The sequence below is a fragment of the Citrus sinensis genome, chromosome 5 (assembly GCF_022201045.2).
Source record: "Citrus sinensis cultivar Valencia sweet orange chromosome 5, DVS_A1.0, whole genome shotgun sequence".
In the NCBI taxonomy this organism is placed as follows: Eukaryota; Viridiplantae; Streptophyta; class Magnoliopsida; order Sapindales; family Rutaceae; genus Citrus; species Citrus sinensis.
This window is the reverse complement of record NC_068560.1, coordinates 21,637,968-21,654,362: the sequence shown is the minus strand read 5'-3', so window position 1 is coordinate 21,654,362 and position 16,395 is coordinate 21,637,968. Positions and strand designations below refer to the sequence as shown.

Genomic DNA, 16,395 nt, shown 5'->3' with positions numbered 1-16,395 from the left:
ATTTTTCTGTCGACGGCCCTACGCCCGCTTTTCCTTCACATCTATATAATTTGGGTTTTGTTTTCTTCCTCCAATATCTCCAAATGTGAAATCCACAATATCAATATCAATAGTTTTCAACTTTTTTTTTTAAATGTAAAATAAAAAAAGATATTACAGAGATAAATCTAACATGGGTTTAGTTAAAAATCTAATTTAAGCTGAGTTATTTTTTAAGACCTTATATCAAATCATTTATCTACAATTTTCTTTCTTTTTTTTGTGTTTTCTATTTCTTATAGTATATTTCTTTTGTTAATTACACTTGGAAAATGTTGAATTTTTCCCTCCTTATGGTTGTGCTTGCTTTGTGAGTTTCGTTAGATTGGTGATCCAAAATGTTTATAACCAAAATGTTTATAACCAAAAGTTTATCGAGAATGAAGAGATTGTTTGGTGAGATTGTGAGGAAAGAAAGAAAGATAAGTGGAGGAATATGATACATGAAAATTTTAAATGAAAAATGGTATTGCATTTAGAAGTTGGGATGTTTAAGGTCCATTGGGGAGCATCGGGCTGCAAGCTACTCCATTTCTTTTCGTACGGTACAAATGCTTTTGGATTGTTTGCCAAGCTGGCAGCGCAACTGCGTCGTAGTACTCCCAAACAAACCTATACTCTTATCTTTAATAATGTGTGACATCTAATATTTTGTTCATCCACAGGGTTACAAAATTGGCACATTGATACTAGATAATAAAGTTCATCAATAATCTGAATAGATAGATTATTGTACCTTAATTTAACCAGCCCCAACACATTAATAAATGGCTCAAATTGGGTAAATCATCTTTTGTGATTAAGATAAAACCAAATAGAATGATAATTATGAAACTCAACTACGAGGAGAACTTGTCATCGTCCTCAGCTATGCGACACATTATTGAACACTTCAAATACAACATGGACTCTGTAAGTCACATTTATTTAAGGGGACTTTTCCTTACAAGGTAAAAAAGTCAAGTTTTCAAGCATTAAGCATATTAGAGCTCCTCCTCTCTCTTTATTCTCTTTCTTTTAAGTTGTTACTGCTAAGACCTCCGATTTCTAACTTGAGTTGCTTAAGGGTTTTTACTGGTAACAATTTTAGCACCCTTCAATATTCTCTTATCTTAGAGATTGAAGTATTCTAAATTCCAATCTGTTGAAGCCAAAAGTTATGAGCCTATTCTCCAAGTAATTTCTATGTGATTGTTGAGCCAAATTTCTGATATTAACACCAGTTATTGATAAAGTGACACATCAATAGATATATAAACTGTGCATCCCAACGATATAGGTGCGGTATTATTTTATTGATAAAGTGACATCAATTGAGACAGAAACTGTGCATCCCAACTATACAAAGGTGTGGTATTATTGAAATTATGGACTTAAATATTAAAAGTGGAAAACATTTGGGCACTCACTTGATGAGGATGTTTAGAAAATAATTGCGGGCTATCTAGTATGACTCGGAGCATAAAACTTAAATCAAACACTTGGGCTCAGAAGAGCCTCATAAAAGTGGTGCTGAGCCCATTAAGAACCCAAAAAACAGACAAAATTAATTAACAGCTACATCAAAATCTCTCCGTCTTCCTTATTTTTTGGTTCTCAAAATTAAAAATTCAAAGTTCAAATGAAAAAGTAGAGTCTGGCAGCGGTGGCACCCGCACATCGACTTCTCCTCACTGCACAACTCCCAATTTGAATATTAAATCCATTCCCCCGCCACTCTCACTCTCTCAGGTTTCGTCTTATTCAAAACCAACTTATCAGTTAATGATATTCTTATTTCTTATTTTCTCTTTCTCATTTTAATTTTAATTTTAAACTTTTAATTTTAAAATTTCTCATAATCGTTTCCAATGCCTCTGGTTGCTGAAATAGTTGTAGTTTTGGAAAAATCAAAACTTTGAATTATATATATCGAGCTCATTTTAGCAATGAAGGTCCAATTTGACGCTCAGTTTCCTCTTGCTCTTGTTAAATTGACAGAAATGTCCCTCCTGAGTAGGTTCTTTTACAAAAGGCCTCCTGATGGATTGCTTGAATTCATTGAGAGAGTATATGGTTCGTTTTCTTTTTCTTTTGTGTGAATTTTTTACTTTTGGTGAACAGTTTCTACTCTTTTTTTTTCTTTTTAATGTTATAAGTGTTAATTACATACCAATGGTTTTGGGTTTATTCATTATGTGCAGTTTTTGATTCGTGTTTTTCAACTGAAGTTGTACCGGATGGAATGTATCAACTATATTTACATGAAATTCTAACTGAGTTACACGAGGAATTTCCTGATTCAGCGTTTCTCGCATTTAATTTTCGAGAGGGTGAGAAGCAAAGTGAATTTGCTGAAATATTATGTGAGTATGATGTTACTGTGCTGGATTATCCACGGCAGTACGAGGGTTGCCCTCTCCTTCCAATGTCTTTGATTCAACATTTTCTTCGAGTTTGTGAGCATTGGCTTTTGCTTGGGGATCATCAGAATGTTATTCTTCTACATAGCGAGAGAGGAGGTTGGCCACTATTGGCGTTTCTTTTAGCTAGTTTATTGATTTTCAGAAAGTTGCATAGTGGAGAGCGTAGGACTCTAGAAATTGTTCATCGAGAGGCTCCCAAAGGTTTCTTGCAGCTCCTGTCCCCTTTGAATCCATTCCCATCTCAGCTGCGTTACCTTCAGTATGTAGCTAGAAGAAATATTACTCCTGAGTGGCCACCTCCTGAGCGAGCACTTTCTTTGGATTGCGTTATTCTTCGAGCCATTCCAAACTTTGATGCTCAAAATGGGTGCAGACCTATTATCCGCATTTTTGGTAGGAATTTCCGCAGTAAAGGTGGGCTTTCAACACAAATGATCTTCTCCATGTCCAAGAAGAGGAAGACCCTTCGGCATTACCGGCAGGTGGGAGTTTTGATGTTTTACTGTTAGTGATATTACTAATTTATTTACTTTTTCTGGTGATAACGTGAATACTCTCCTGTTGCAGGCCGACTGTGATGTGATTAAAATAGACATACAATGCTTGGTGCAAGGAGATGTTGTATTGGAGTGTGTGCATTTGGACTTGGATCCAGAAAGGGAAGTTATGATGTTTCGAGTTATGTTTAACACAGCATTTATCCGGTCCAACATTCTGATGCTGAACTCTGAGAACCTGGATATTCTCTGGGATTCGAAGGAGCGGTATCCAAAAGGCTTCCGTGCAGAGGTGAATATCTGTTTAAACCATCCCTCAAAATCTTGGATAGATGGTGAAAGGAAATGCAAATGATTACGAGCGCACAAATTAAGCAATATTGAGTCTTCAAGACTATCTTTTTTCCTTTCTTTCTTTCTTTCATTTTCTGCTTTGAAGATTTAAATAGACCCTGAAACTTTAGTCAGATGTTAAAGGTTCTGCTTTTTATTCTTTTTCCCTTTTTCATATTATCAATCTGTCCAATAATTTGAACGTCAATGTACAGGTTTTGTTTGGGGATGTTGAAAGCATCTCCCCTCCAAGGGCTCCAACTTCAATTTTAAATGGAGAGGAGAAAGGTGGATTACCGATTGAAGCTTTTTCTAGGGTTCGAGAACTTTTCAGTGGGGTTGAGTGGGTTGATAACAGTGATGCCTTGTGGCTACTGAAACAACTTTCCGTCTTCAGTGATGTGAAAGAATTTACGAGAATGCAGGATAGAGGAAGTTCGTACACATCACCCGTGGATTCTGAAGAAGAAAATAATGCATCCAGTGCTGGTGATAGTTTGGATGAAGCGTTTGATGTTTTCCCTGAGCCTTTGGTAGATACCAAGAAATTACTGCTGTCGAATGCTGGTGATTCAGTCACCTCACTTTCCAAAAATGAAGGTCCTCGTGATGTGATTCTTGTTTCAGAACCTATAGATCAAGTTTCTAATGAAACAGTTCTATCATCTCTTCATCAACAATCATTAGTACTGACTGAAGGAAATCCACCTTGTTTCCCTCCATCACCTTCTTCTCCACAGTCTATTGCCCCAACACCTCCCCTGCCTCCACATTCATCTCCAGCTTCAGCATCTAGAGTAATTCCTTTGCCAATGTCTGCACCACCACCATCACCACCTCCTCCTCCACCTCCACCTCTACCTTCTTCAACTAATAACAGTTTTCTTTCACCACCCCCTCCACCTCCACCTCTACCTTCTTCAACTAATAACAATTTTATTCGACCACCCCCTCCACCTCCCCCACCACCATGTTTCTCTAGTAAAGATTTTTCTCCAATGCCTTCGGAAACTAGTAGAGGACCACCACCTCCTCCACCTCCGCCCCCTCCGCCTGGTTTCTCCGGTAAAGATTCTTCTGCGGTGCCTTCAACAAGTAGTATAGTACCACCACCCCCTCCGCCTCCTCCACCACCTACTTTCTATGGTAAAGGTTCTTCTACAATGCCTTCAACAAGTAGCATAGGACCACCACCCCCTCCACCTCCTCCACCACCTAGCTTCTCTGGTAAAGGTTCTTCTTCACTGCCTTCAACAAGTAGTATAGGATCACCACCTCCCCCACCTCCTCCCCCACCTAGTTTCTCTGGTAGAAGCTCTATAGTGCCTTCAACAACCAGCAAAGGACCGCCGCCGCCGCCACCACCACCAGCGGGTCCTAATTCTTCTAAAGCCCTTTTGTCAGCCCCGCCACACCCCGCTCCTACCTCTAGATCTAGTCAACCATCTTTTCATCCACCGCCACCACCGCCACCGCCACCACCACCACCTCCGCCTTCCTCCTTGGGTAAGATAACTAACAAGCTACAGCTTGCACCTACTTCCCAACCAGCAGTACCTCCTCCTCCACCGCCACTTCCAAAATCGTGCTCTACCTCTATACCTATGGCACCTCCTCCTCCTCCCTCTATAGGTTGTAAGCCCATTAATGCCCCTAGGCCACCTCCGCCTCCTCCTCCTTTAGGACCTGCACGGTCAGGTGCAGTCCTACCGCCTCCACCACCAGCACCCAAACTTCCTACTGCTCCTTCTCCACCTAGTCGTGGTGTAATGCCAAGCCCTCCCCCACCACCTGGAGTGAAGAGTTCCAGTGTGCCCCCACCACCACTCCCATCTGTTGGAAAGGGAAAAGTGACATCAGGGCCAGCAAGCCATGGTAGAGGTCGATTAAACAGTGGAGTTAGTCATGCTCCTAAGAAAGCTTCATTGAAGCCTTTGCATTGGGTAAAAGTTACCCGAGCAATGCAAGGGAGTCTATGGGCTGATTCTCAGAAACAGGAAAATCACTCAAGGTATGAAAATTTGTATATTTATACTACATCACCTTTATGATGGTTTCTGTTGGATGCTATACACTATCTGTGTTTTGATTGATGAATACTGAAGTTTTGCTGGGATAAAATGTTTTATTCCCTAAATCAAATCAGCATATAGTTTCCTCTTTTGCTGCTTGAGTATTAGTTTTGTCTATTGAATGATATTCATATGTTTTGTGGCATTTTTTGGAAATGAACATAGGATAGCCCTTTGATATTTAAGCATTACCTTCACTCTTATTGTGTTTTCATTTGTGATACCATTTACCGCTGTCTGCATTTGTTGAATTATGTACATCCCTTTTTGTTTCTTAGCTTGCCACTGTTCTTATTTTCATATCAAAACTTGTGATTTGGGGTTGGGTTTAGACTTGTTATATCTCTTTTCTCCAGTGAAGATGATTAAATTTTTGTGTAGGGCCCCTGAAATAGATATTTCGGAACTTGAAAGTCTGTTCTCAGCAGCTTCAGATGGAAGTGGCACTAACAAAACTGGAGTTCGACGTGGTTCTAATATCAATAAACCTGAGAAAGTACAATTGGTAATTTTTCCCAGATATTTTTATCACTCTTATGCCCTTAGCATCTGAGAGAAACTAACTCTTTTATAACAAAATGATATATTTGTCCCCTGTTTGCTCCCTCTTTCCTAGAGAAAACTGCAGTAAAGCGAAATTAATATCTGAAAGTCCATGTCTGTTTGAAAATAACAACGAAAACGGTAATATTTGTGTGAAACTGGGGTGGGGGCAAAGAACAATATGTCTAAAAGCTAAAAACGAACAACAGAATTTTTGGGGATTCTAGAGAGGAAGATGTCAATTCGCTGTGGATAGAGCTTGGTTTCTAGCATCTCTTTGGGCCTTAGTTTCAATGGAGTTTCAAGATACTTTGTTTTTCTTCATACAATTCAAAATTGGGAAGGAGTTTTAGGTTAGGTTGCTTTTGTCTTTTGGGAAGGTTCTTGACTTTTTGCCTTTTGATACTGTTTAACCCTCACAGGATAGAAACTTTATTTTATGAGATGCTTTCTTAATTGCAAATTCTTGGGGTGTTTTTGGGCCTAGTGGAAATCTTGTTCACCTTTTGTAAATTTCTTTCTATATACAAACTACTTAACTTTTTCTCCAATTAAAAAAAAAAAAGGCTAAAAGGAGATAAATTTCTGGCTATAGCCATAGATTAATGATTTGGTTGTATATAGGACCTCACTAGTGCTCTTATTACTCTACATCAGCAAATATGAAGTTTCTAGGTGTATCTTGCTGAATTTTCAGGTGGAGTTTGATCTAATTATATATATCTTAAGGCATCTTTTGAGTATAGTTTGTGATATATCTAGTTGATAACAATATATATTTGGTCTGTTTGAACAGACATCATCATAATTATTAATATTTTTCTGTTGTTGTTTCTATAATTGTTCCGTTCTCATCTTTCCTGCTGTCGCTACTTTGTAATTGTTGTGATCATAGCACTAACTCTATAAAATTATTCTTTTGTGTGTGTGTGTGTGTAGATATATATTTATTTAATTTGTTTCAAGTTTATATTTGTTTCTGTTTCTGACAGGTTGAGTTGCGTAGAGCATATAATTGTGAAATAATGCTCACGAAAATAAAAATTCCTCTGCCAGATATGATGGTAAATTTACATTTCCTTTCTCCATACTACACATGATAAGAAATTGGTTTGGACAGTTAATAATCAGTTTCCATTGAATTCATTGTCTTCTGGGATATTAATTGTGAAATATATTTGTTTGACAAAAGAGTTCTTAATTTTTTAGTTTAATCCATGCATTTTAGATAGCATTATAATATCACAGTGTGATTTATTCTCTTAGTGACTGCCTTCAAAGCCTTACTTAAAATGAAAAATATAGCGACCAAGGATCGAATCAAAATAGTAAAGTACAAGTTACTTGTTAAGTATCACCAAATAAGACTCAATAAGAAAAACACATTGGGAAAACTCAATCAAGCTTAAAAAAGTAATGAAATAAGACGCTAAGCTACTAAAATCTAAACTAGAGTTGGAAATATAAAATAACTCTTAAATAAGGCTAGTTTGTCCTTCCCACCCTTTCTACTGGGATATGAGAAAGAGACATTGCACCAGGTTAGGGAGGTTGCTCAGCCATTCGTTTGGACCTTTTGCTTGTTTTGCATTGATCTTTCATATCAGTATGATTGTCTAGTGGAGAGTTAAGGAGTGCATTTTATTGCCTCTTTTCTTTTGTAATCTAAAGAAACAAGGCTTTGCTGCTGCTGTTTTTTCAGTTCCATGAGTGATCTTCAGTTTGCTACAAGTATTATGTTTAATATTGTTGCTTCTGTTATCTATCGAGCAATGATTAAAAGATAACTTTTAGAAATCTAGGGTGGAGAATTCAATGTCATTGCTTGAGAATTGAAATAATGGCTGTGGCTGGCTACGTTGTTTTTTGCAAAGCAGAACACTTTGTGTCACCTTTGAATCCCTTTTTTGGCAGTTTTGATTATAAGGTATTTTATTTTCGATGATGATAATCCTAAATTTGGTTGTTCTTGTTACTAGAATGCAGTTCTAGCTTTGGATTCATCAGCTCTAGATATTGATCAAGTTGAGAATCTAATCAAGTTCTGTCCAACTAAGGAAGAGATGGAATTGTTGAAGGTAATCTACACATTTCTAGCCTATATGTATGCATGTATGTGTGGCAGGGTTGTATCTTGCTTCTATTGGGATGATGTCTTTGTTGTATTGGTAGGAAGCACGGTAAGGCACTTCTGAATACTCTGTATGAAATAGCATACTTAGGAGTTATTTATTATTTTTTTCCCAATAGAAAATGCAACACAGCAAAAGCCATATCTAGTGTATGAATGGGTGCTAATGTATCTAAGTTATGGTTTTCGGACGAACTCTTTGCTGTTCCACCCCTATCCTTGAGTTCCCAATAATTTGCAGTGTAACAAAACTGAAATACTAGAGAAGAAAGATTAGAGTTAGGAAAAGCCTGCACATTTTGAAAAGGCAATGAATGTTTACTTTATGTTAAAAAAAAAGAAGAAGAAGAAGAAGGTCTCATTCTTTTTGGACGTTAAGGTTTCAGGCTCGTATTTTTGTCTGTGGTCCACTGATTCCTGGAAATTTTTAGGTAGTTTTAAAATAGCTATATTATAATGAATTTAAGCATTTTGTTCTTGTCAAAAGATTTTTTTAAAAAAAAAAAAGAAAAGAAAAAATTATAGTTTTGGCTACATTGATTGTACTGACCAACTTGATACAGTGAGGTCTGAATCCCATGTACACTCACTTAAGCAAATATGATGTCTTTTCCCTCATTCTTTCTTTTTAATCAACTTCGTCATTCTTCTATTATGGCTAGGGATCTTTGTTTCTTTCCATTTTCTTTGGTATATGTTAGGCGGATGAATTCCATTATTCTTTCTTTCTAAAATATGATTATTTTCATTAATTTGGTATAAGGGAATTTTAGTAAGTTTTATTTAAAATTGTAGATAGGGAGGGTACCATGTAAGTTATTGGTAAACTTTCCACTTTTGTTCATCTTCTTTTTAATCCTACAGACTTAAACCCAACAAGAAAAGTTAAGCTGAATCTAACACAAGATATCAGGAAGTTACAGAATACAAGACAGTGAGTTATTGCATTAGATCAATAACTAATACCAAGCAGAAGAAACAAGACAATAAAACTAGAAAAAAACTGCATATCAGTCTAACTATGAAGAATAAAGAGGTATCCTGAAATTGCTTTGTGATTGATGCGGCATGCCAATAAATATTTGGGGAAGTAGTCTGGAGCATTCAGTTCTTCTTGGCATGGAAAAATCTGTTAACGAATAAGCTTTAACTCTTTATAATGAGGAAACATGCATGATTTTTTAAGATGTTTATTGAATTTAAGATTGAACTGAAGTGTTAGGTAGCTGGATGGGAATTTATGTCTGGCAACTCTGTTATTTAATTCTAGAGCTTGTACAATTCTTTTGATGCGGTTCATTATTTTAAACTATAATTTTTGCAAAGAGTTATTGAGTCAGTAATTAGAAGAGTTTTGTTGGTACTGCCTTTATATTTTTTTTACTAGATGGGTAGGGAAGTTAACTTTCTGACTTATAGAAACATGCTTTAGTCTTAGTCACAAACCTGTTCAAGTGAAAACATCGATTTAATTTTTTGTGAGCATTAGATGACAGTTGAGTGAACATATAAATCCAATTCTTTGGTCCCCAAACTTGTATGATCTACTTATGATATTTTGTGAATTGTAGCATAATTTGCACTTGAACTTATGGCCTCAATAGATTCTTTTATATAGTAATAAAATGTTCTTGCTTAGTTGTCTTACCTGTTTTACTTTCTACTTTCAGAACTATGCAGGCGATAAAGTTATGCTTGGAAAGTGCGAACAGGTTAGTTCAGATGCCTTATGTTTTTGAAAGCCATTATGATCATTTGATTGGAAATGAGAAGGGCTCAAAGGTCAAAGCTGAAGAGGTTTAAATAGGATTGAGTGGGGGTTGACCTTGACCCTTGCATGACATAATTGATGTAAATGTAAAAAGAACTAATTAGGAATATCATTGATCATTGCAAATAAAGTGATGCTAAACAGAATTACTTTAATCCAAAAGTACTCTTAAAATTACTTAGATTTACCCCCCACTTGCTGACATATACACACTCACTAGTCCTTTGTCTGTCAGTCTGTTACCTTGAAAGCACTAAACAAATTTCCATATGATATCTGCAATGTCAACTGCTACTAGGTATTTTGTCATCTCTTGATTTATATTTGTTAGTCAAGGCATCAGTAGAGCAAGACAGAAAAGCATCGGTTGGTTTGATGTCATTGACCTTAGAGTAGATCTCCAAAAAAATAACAAATGCTAATAACTGTAGTTGGTGTTAAAACACCCACAATGGGTTGTTGGCTCTTGATACCTGTACTGATTCTGTTTTCCAGGTGACCTGATTAGGTGGCGTCAGTTTCTAAAACCTAGCATATGCAGTTACGTTGTTTTGTTGCAAGTCCATTATTTGATTACTGATGACCTTTATATCATATAATACATCAGTTTTTCCTGGAGTTGATGAAGGTTCCGCGGGTAGAATCCAAGTTGCGTGTATTTGCATTTAGAATTTCCTTCTCTATGCAGGTATTTTTCCAGAAATTTTGTATATATTATTGCACTGCTGTTTTTATATGCAGTTTTTGGTACTAACTGGTTTGATTTTGTTAAGGTTGATGATCTGAGACATAATCTGAATACCATTAATGATGCTACTAGAGAGGTAACAATAATATTAGTGTCCTTGTTGTTTATTTTAACATACAAAATTTCTGCATCTTAAATGTCTTACTCATATTTAAGGTAAAAGAATCCGTGAAACTGCGTCAGATAATGCAGACAATTCTCACATTGGGAAATGCCTTGAACCAAGGAACTGCACGAGGTACCATTTGTTGGTGTTAAAATTAAGTCATTTACAATTTTTCTGCAATTGGCATTAAAGCCTTTTTAACTTTTGTTATTGTCGTTTGTGTTTTAATTGTATTGCTGCTGCAGGATCTGCTGTGGGGTTCAAATTAGACAGTCTTCTCAAATTATCGGATACTCGTGCCAGAAACAATAAAATGACTTTAATGCATTATTTGTGCAAGGTATAATTGCTTTTCTTTAACGTTTCAACTATATGTCTGTATCAAGTTGAAACCTTTGGTAGTCCAATTTGCCTACTGTTGGTGTCCATGTTTATTTTTATTTTGTTATTGGCCTTAGTCAGTGCTGGCAGGATTAATTATTGTCCTGGAAATTCTAGCCTATTTCTGTTTAATGCTAGTCTGATGTTTTCAAAATTTAACAGAATAGGTGAGCTGCTGCTTGATTTTCAATATTGACCAATGTCAAATTTGTTAGATTTGACATGCTTTGTTAGCAAATGTATTGATTGATAATAAATTAATAGACTAGAATCCATGCTTGAATCCAACTCCGCCCAACATTTCAGTTTGTTCTATTATTTGCCCTCATGTACAAATATATAAAACTATTTAGTGAAATTAATGAAAACATTTTATTTAGTACTAAATGATTAATCGGGATAATTACATTCTCTACTTGAAACTTTATCCAGATTGCATATTAACCCTCAAATTTCTTTGAGAATGCTCTTTTTATTTCATTTGTATGCTTTGGAGAATATGTGCACTTTTGATTTGGTCAATGCTGAAACTGTGTTCAGTTGCATAGTTTGAATTTTGATTTAGTGGTATTGTAAACTTTTATTAAGATTGGAGTATGTAAGTAGTTTTTCTACAGTGTTCAGTTGTTTGAGTATTCAATATTGAATAAAGATTCCTTCAATTGGTTTTTCTAGATGTGTTGTTTGTTTGGTTTTTTCCATCTATTTTTACTGCTGTGTTATTATCTTTTTCTTTTCATGTCTTTGTTGTGTTTGTTGTCAGTTGTTTTAATATTCCTTTCATGGTTATCATGTCTCCCCATTTGTGAATTTGGAGTAAGATGGGTATTCATGTGGTGCCTTATTGTCCTCTTCCTTTTCATTAGCTTCTTGCTGAGAAAATGCCAGAGTTGCTTGATTTTGACAAGGGTCTTGTTCATTTGGAAGCTGCCTCAAAGGTGTGCTTCATTATCTTTTTTTCCCCTTTTATTGTTATGATTAAATTCTTGTATTGTAGCCCCTCTTGCTCAAAGATTCCTTATTGTTTCCACTAACTTTTTATTAAATGATAGATTCAATTAAAAGCTCTGGCTGAAGAAATGCAAGCTGTAAGTAAAGGTCTTGAAAAGGTTGAGCAAGAACTAACGGCTTCAGAAAATGATGGTGCTATTTCTTTGGGCTTCCAAAAGGTGAGTAATGATAATGCTACTTGTTCACTTGATTGAAGAATCTTATCTAGAAGAATAATCAAATGTATAAACTAAATAATTTATAAATCAAAGAAAGAATCTATCCCTTTAAGATTACAGCTTATCTAGATTTGTTCAAACACTGCTTAAAGTCTCTCTTGCAGTAGTCATACATATTTGCTCAGGAAATTCATTTTCTGGTGTCGCATTGAGAGTTTTGTTATCCAAGCTACGGGATGGACATTGTTGTGCTACAAAGAACCATTTTCTTGTTCTAGTTGATTGTTTATTGAACTTTTTCCTAGGATACCAGTAGTTTTGTTGTTATTTGTGGCATGTGCTTTCTTGTTTACATTTTGCTGGGTTTGCTAGGTACCTGTGGACACCCTACTTTTGGGTTTATTGGTTTCTTGACATGGCTAGCTGAAAAGGTTAACTTAGTTGTGTTTGTTAGTAGGACACACACACACACACACACACAAAAGTATATAGCCTACAGAGCAAAACATTTGGTGAAAATGGCATTTCTACCCTCTTTCCTGAATTTATTTGAAAAGAAAAAGTTACTTCACTTTCAGGTGACCGGACCAACTGCTCTGGGGATTGAAAATTGTGGATAATTACATGCATTGTTTGTTTTGTCACACAATAAAAAATGTCAAATTCTTTTTTTGCACTTTTTGTTGTGAATAGTGCTAAGCTGGCATAAAGCATCTGACCTTCTATGAGTTTCGGGTGCTGGCCATTTTTCAATCAGTCATGGGCAACTGTCACAGAGAAGTGCCAAAAAATATGATCTTTTAGTTCTTTTTCAATGTCTGACAAAAGATACAGTACAGGAGCATAATTTACCATAATATATCATACTAGAGGTGGTTTAATATTGTCACTTAATATGAAATAAATTTTTTGACAAATTTCACAAAAGGGAGACAATTGTGCATCCAAATGTTACGCTTGAAGATAAAACGGTATTTTACCAGTTTTGTTTCCCAACACAGTCTAGTTGATTATGAGCCAATTTGACCTAGGTATCTCAGTGCCTACTTTTGAAAAACCCAAGTTATAATCTTTTGACATCTTCGGTTTATGGGTCAAAGTGAAAAACATTACTGACCTTAGACTTTCACCTTCCATAGATGAGTGTTGTCTTTTGCCACAATGTTAAACCACATGTACACGTTCTCTTGGTTTACAACTTTACATGCTAATCTTTTCTATCTCTCGAGTATATAGTTTACACAATAATATGGATAACCAATGTATATTTGAGGTGTATTGTTATTCGTTAGTAGTTACACCTTGGAAAGGGCATGTCCTTTGCATGCCAAACTTGCCCTGCGAGCTTGTGTCAAGTCACATGCCAAACTTGCTGTACACATGAAAATATTCTTTTTTTTTCCCAGGCGCTGAAGAATTTCCTTGATACTGCTGAAGCTGAAGTGAGGTCACTTATCTCGTTATATTCTGAAGTGGTGAGCCTCTAAGCTCTCAGTTCTTTATAGAACAAATGTGCAGTCACATACTGGTTTTTCATTCTATTAATGCACTGTCTTGCAGGGGAGAAATGCAGATTCATTGTCCCAGTATTTTGGGGAGGATCCAGCTCGTTGTCCCTTTGAGCAAGGTCTGATAATTTCATTATTTGGTTCACTTGATGTACTTTTAATATTTGCTTTTTGACACTGTAAGTGATGTGCAATTGATATGGTTCCCTTGATCACTTCCTTGCGATGCTCCCAAAGGGGCAGCCCAATTGGTTGAGGGCTTGGGATCTGGTACTTAGTTGTATCAAGGTCTCAGGTTGAATTCTTTTGGTGAGCTTAAATTTCCATCCTTTGTTGTCTCATGGGTCGTGAGGTTGGGGCGTCCGACTGACCCCAGATTAGGGCCTGGCTGGTGGACTGATGGTTCGAGTCAGTGCAGGAGTCTGGATCATCCCAAAAAAAAATCACTTCCCTGCGACAAACCTCTCATCGATTGAATGTTTTCTTGTTCACCTTATAAAAAATAATAGGGAATTAAAATAGCTAAAAGGCAAAGAACAAATAATGTCGGTCTGCTTAATTGCTTGGGTGTTGCAGCCTCAATAAAAGAGATCTTTTCTCTCTAAATTTATTGTGATCAAATACTGTACATGTTCTCACCAGTTGGTGATCCTTAATGGATTATGGTTGCAGTGACGCAAATTTTGGTCGTTTTCGTGAAGCTGTTCAAGAAATCACGAGAAGAGAACGAAAGACAGGCTGATGCAGAGAAGAAGAAACTTGAGAAAGATGCCATGAAGGAACGGGCAGCAGCTAATTCATCTGCAAAGATTGATATTGTCAAATCACAGCTTAATTTTCAAATCCAGAAGTAAACTCTTAATCAACATCAAAGAATGTCTTGATACACTGGGCATATACCTACAGGCGACATGGAATGAGGATTCATTTTGTCGACTATATTCCCAAAATTGTGGGCTAACTTAAAGCTGTTAGAGGTGATTTGTACATAATTCACTCATCACCCGGAAACGGAGTGCTGATGTTGTCACCAATTTTATGTTGCTTGTGCCAGGGTGATGCTTCTCAAGTGTAGGGCTCAAGCGTCTATTCTACTGCGGCGAGCCGGGTAATTTCAAGGTTAAGTTAATTTCAAATTCGACATTGGTGCTCGAAAGTAATATATACAGTCTGCCAGAATTATGTTTGAAGCTGTATATAGTATATAGACTGAAAATGCTTTCAACTAGAAAACCACTCCATATCCCAATCCGCGTCTTTCAATTTTGAAGCGGAGGCTGTGGTTGTAATTTAAGTTTCCACAGTTAATTATGATTTATGAATGAGCAGTGTAGGTTTTCCAGGTATTAATAGGTCATACAATTATAAACTTGTTGGGGTGGGCATAAAACTGAATCGGATCGGTTTTAATATGTTGTAAAGTTTTTTAAACCGATTTTTGCTGTGCTCCGAACCGACCGATTTTTACCGGTTCGGTTGAAATTAATATGATGCATATTTTCTCCTCTTTCCTGATTCTCTCAGTTAATTCAAAGTATCAAATCAAATATTTTTAATTGTTGCTGAACAAATTAAAATAGAAGTCACCAATTAAACACTCGTCATTATTGCGATGATGACGGCGTAATGAGATTTCACATTAGCTGTGCTTGCTAATGTGGCATTCAGGCATAACATTGCTCAAAATCCCGACTCCTTTGAAACGTGTAGTTCGTTGATTAGTTGTTAATTAAGATCACATTATAAATTAGCAAAATAGGAGAAAGAAAGTTTAAAAAAAAAACAGTGATCAAATATGGATGAAGCTTTGATTTGTTCCTATATGATTTTTGGAATTTAATTTTGTACTTAACTGGAAGTGTATTATATAATGTTGGAGCAGCATTTAACGGTGTAGATTAAAAGAAGCAAATAAGTTAGAATTGTTTTTTTACTTTTTTTTACCATTTAAAAAAAGTATTTAAACTTCTTTGTGTTAAAAAAAAACATTAATTTAGTCATGCATTTCGGATTTCAATTCGACTGAACACAAAAACTGAGAGATTTTCACTCATACATATCTTTCTTTTTTGTGTTTTAAAAATATGTAAAATGCATTTTAAAAATTCTAAATTTTATTTATCTGATTTAGGAACATGATCTTCCTACTACTAAAAAATTTATTTACGTTTGAGATATTGGAGGCAATTAAGTAATTGAAATAAAATTGTATTCAGTAAAGTATATAGCTGAAAGGATAATTAAGGATATAAGCCATTTGGACATATATTTTTGCAACCTTGCTTGCTTTTGTTGTAAAAGCATCACATTTCCACTTATGTGCTTTCATTCTTGGTTGGATGATTGGTTGGCTAGGTCAATCAAAGACTTGAGAAATTGGGTGCGTATATATACATACATATATAATGTTTCTTCGAATATCCACAGGTTTTTTCGAATATAATGTTTAGTTATTACTTAACATACTTTAGTCCATGAGGAATTATTATTTTATAAATTTTAAATTTTGTTGATTTATCTGGTGTCCAATGATGTTTTCAATTGTTTGCTTACAAACTATAGGACTGTCAGAAACATTATAGACTTTTGTCCTATTCTCACTTCTTTTGTAATACATTGAGTTTGTTCTATTATCACTTTTTTGTGTAATACAATGTGAAATTACTTGCCATTTTATTTTTACATCAAGAGA

At 35.7% G+C, this 16,395-nt stretch overlaps 1 protein-coding gene across 2 annotated transcripts; it reads left to right on the top strand.

Annotated features, from left to right (window-relative positions):
• The first annotated feature begins 1,604 nt into the window (after positions 1 to 1,604).
• Positions 1,605 to 15,215, top strand: LOC102607623 (formin-like protein 14). Of its 2 annotated transcripts, XM_006471507.4 has the most exons (18): positions 1,605 to 1,770; positions 2,020 to 2,094; positions 2,223 to 2,926; positions 3,012 to 3,233; positions 3,490 to 5,285; positions 5,728 to 5,851; positions 6,882 to 6,953; positions 7,869 to 7,967; positions 9,691 to 9,732; positions 10,399 to 10,479; positions 10,565 to 10,615; positions 10,696 to 10,777; positions 10,891 to 10,985; positions 11,893 to 11,964; positions 12,079 to 12,195; positions 13,602 to 13,670; positions 13,756 to 13,822; positions 14,376 to 15,215. In XM_006471507.4, exons 2-18 carry the CDS (start codon positions 2,022 to 2,024, stop codon positions 14,555 to 14,557), a joined length of 3,948 nt encoding a protein of 1,315 aa, XP_006471570.2. In that variant the 5' UTR covers positions 1,605 to 1,770; positions 2,020 to 2,021; the 3' UTR covers positions 14,558 to 15,215. The 2 variants fall into 2 exon arrangements, with proteins under 2 accessions (XP_006471570.2, XP_024951692.2); XM_025095924.2 differs by lacking the exon at positions 6,882 to 6,953.
• The last annotated feature ends 1,180 nt before the right edge of the window (positions 15,216 to 16,395 follow it).